The following is a 3056-nucleotide window of genomic DNA, read 5'->3' on the forward strand; positions in this document are numbered from 1 at the left end:
TTATCTTTTAACATCCTAATTTTTACATGTGAATCAGTTACCTTGGGACCTTATCAGTGCTGGATGTGACTCATCTGACCAGATGTAAATGTCTATTTTATGATGGAACGAATCACAGACTAATAATGCCTATTTCTTTCTGTTCTCATTTGGCAAAATGAATGCTGGTATTGCATGGTAAGCTGTAAAAGACATCCCTCAAAAGAAAGAAAAAAACAGTGACATTACATCTCCCAATAATGAAATAAACCCCACACCTTACAATTTCTGTCCAAAAAGTTCACTAAAGTTTGAAGTATTGAAAAAAAATTGTCAGATATCCATAAAGTTTAAAATAAACAATGCTTTATACAACTCATTGTTGAAAGATGCCAAAAGTAGCAAGAGAAGAGCACAGCTTAAAAGCTGCTTATCAGCTGTTTGCCAAGAGGTCAAGGTGAGCCTTCCTGTGTATTCAGCACTGCTGAGGCCATACTGGGAATCCTGTGTCCAGTTCTGGGTTTCCCAGTACATGGACATACTGCAGACAGTCCATCTCAGGGCCAAAAAGACAATGAAGGGACTTGAGCATCTTTCATATGAGGAGAGGTTGAGAGAGCTGGGACTGTTGAGCCTGGAGGACAGAAGTCTTGGGGGGGGGGAATCTTATACCTTATACCATATAAACACCTGATGGGAGGGAATGAATAAGAGGGAGCCAGGCTCTTCTACTGCCCATTGATGGGACAAGAGGCAATAGGTACAAATTAAAGCATAGGATATTCCATGAGAACACAAGAAAACACTTTCTTTACTGTGAGTGTGGTCAAACACTGGAACAGGTTGCTCAGAGAGGTTGTAGATTCTCCCTCCTTGGAGATACTCAAAACCCAACTGGACACAGTCTTGGACAACCCCCTGTAGCTAACTCTGCTTGAGCAGGAGGGTTAGACTAGATTCTAATTTTCTTCAGGAGACTGAAAATATAAATGTCCTATATTGAATAGAACTCAGTTTTGTTCATCAAATGTTGCCTACCTAGTGTTTTCAAAAGCAGAGTTGAATGAAGTACCATTACCAATGGTGCAATATACTGCAGTGGAATTACACAAAGATAACAGAATACCCGAGCCACCTGGGAAAATAGAAAAGAGTAATCCATAAGTTTTGGGTGATCAAAACAAACCTTTATGCATCTGTTCAGGAAAAACAAGCAATTTATTAAAAACCCCCAGTTCTTATGCCACCCCCCCCCCCCTATTTTACAAGTTTTATAGCATGTTTTAGTATGTAATATACTGTCTTCAGAAGACCTACTGAAGGTCCCTATAATGAATTCTAGTTTCAGGACACAATCCCAAAAGGAAATGCTGAAAGAAAAGAATTAAAAGTAGTGGTTCTATTAACACAAACCAGAGCAATTTTGCTTATCCAAACTGAATGTTATAATTCAAATATTAATATTTAAATACACTAGAATTTTGTGAGCCATCTCAAAGCTAAATATATGATTATGCTAAGTTATTTACAAACTAAATACCATTTCAAAAATGAAGTACTGTGACTGTAGAAACAGTCCAAAGCCTGATCAAAGGTAAATGAAACTTTGGCTAATATTGTAGTCCCTTTTCAAAGTGAGATATTTGCAAGATCTCCAAATGGATAAAACCAGTGCTTTAAAAACAATGACAAGAGGAATTTTCATTAGCAGTTAATCAATAACAAAGCATTTAAATGATTTTATTTCAGGTTCATTGAGAACCACTCAGATTTATCCCTCCCTGTTCCCACTCTGTTCCAGCTTTCTCAAGATTGCTATATTACGTGTTTTACATAAGCTGTTGATCTAAAAGGCTAGATCAAATTAAGAAGGTAAAAAAGTAATTAAATCAATAGAATAATAGAATCATTAATATTGGAAAAGATCTCTAAGGTCATTGAATCCAACTGTTAATCCAATACCACTGTGCTCACCACTAAACCATATCCCAAATAAATAGCAAATAGTAAACAAGCAGTAAAAGTTCACTGGGTTTTAGAAAATAACAGAATACAAGGTGGCAAAAAAAGATGCAGGCACACCTGACATTTTTTTAAATAGCTTTGAAGCCTCAAAAGGCTTTGAGATGATCAAGCATCAGAAAATTGAAATGCAAAAAAAAAGCAGTAAAACATTGACAGAAGAAAAAGTATGAGACAAAATATTCAAAGATAATTGGTGGTGTATGATGAAAAGAGCAAATTTTAAAAAAGTAATGATCATTGTAGGAAAACAGATAGGAAAGACTTTACTGGCAAAAGTACCAGAAGTAAAGAAAGCAGGCATGGCTAGTAAAGCCATCTAAGATTATATTTAGTGGCCCTGAGCTTCTTAAAGTTTTTCGAAGTACTGGATAAATGGATTTAGGAAACAACACATACATTTAACCAATGAGATGAAAACTCCCAAAACTAAAACTATGCATTCACAACAACTAGAGCAGTTCTCTCATAAACAATTACTGATAATTGTACTTCCTAACTTTTTTTGAAGTCCAATGCCAGTCACTTGGTAGGTTACTACATATATGAAATAACTAATGAAATAAATAGGGCAGGAGATCTTTCTCCTTATTAATGCCTTTATTAAAAGTGATCAGCTCGGGTGGGGAGAACCGACGGGTCCGTGCTCACGCCGTCGCTGCTCCCAGGAATGGCACGGAGGGGGAGGAAGAGTGCAGCTTTGTCCTCTAGTCTTGCAGGCAGACCTGGGGCTTCCGTCCTCACGAGAGCATCAGGGGATTCCCGGTTTTCTGGTTTGACATTCAAGGTCCTCTGTCCAGCCGAAATCTTTAGGTTAGGGTGAGGGGTAAAAAGGGTCTTAGCGGATACTGGATTCTGTTGCTTACGTCTCGACATCACTTCGATCCGTCAATTTTGTGTTGGCTCGTTGTTTTTAGGGGTTTTTTGCTAGGTTTGGTGAGGGGCTTCTCCCGTTGCATGCTGGCTCAGAGGTCATTTGCATGCCACTCCGATGTTCCCTCCTCTTCACCGTCCGGGTGCCATCTTCCAGGAAGCAGCAGGGCGACGCCCGGCAA

General features: G+C 38.6%; 1 protein-coding gene across 1 annotated transcript in view; it reads right to left on the reverse strand.

Annotated features, from left to right (window-relative positions):
• Positions 1-1017: 1017 nt before the first annotated feature.
• Positions 1018-3056, reverse strand: part of LOC115949203 (transmembrane protein 161B-like) — a gene marked incomplete at its 3' end in the record, with an annotated part of 21085 nt that continues 19046 nt past the window's right edge. The window contains exon 6 of the mRNA XM_031065688.1: positions 1018-1114. Within this exon, the coding sequence (XP_030921548.1) occupies positions 1018-1114 (97 nt within the window). The remainder of the gene's footprint in view (positions 1115-3056) is intronic.

This window comes from Geospiza fortis, unplaced genomic scaffold (assembly GCF_000277835.1).
Source record: "Geospiza fortis unplaced genomic scaffold, GeoFor_1.0 scaffold1744, whole genome shotgun sequence".
NCBI classification, from domain to species: Eukaryota; Metazoa; Chordata; class Aves; order Passeriformes; family Thraupidae; genus Geospiza; species Geospiza fortis.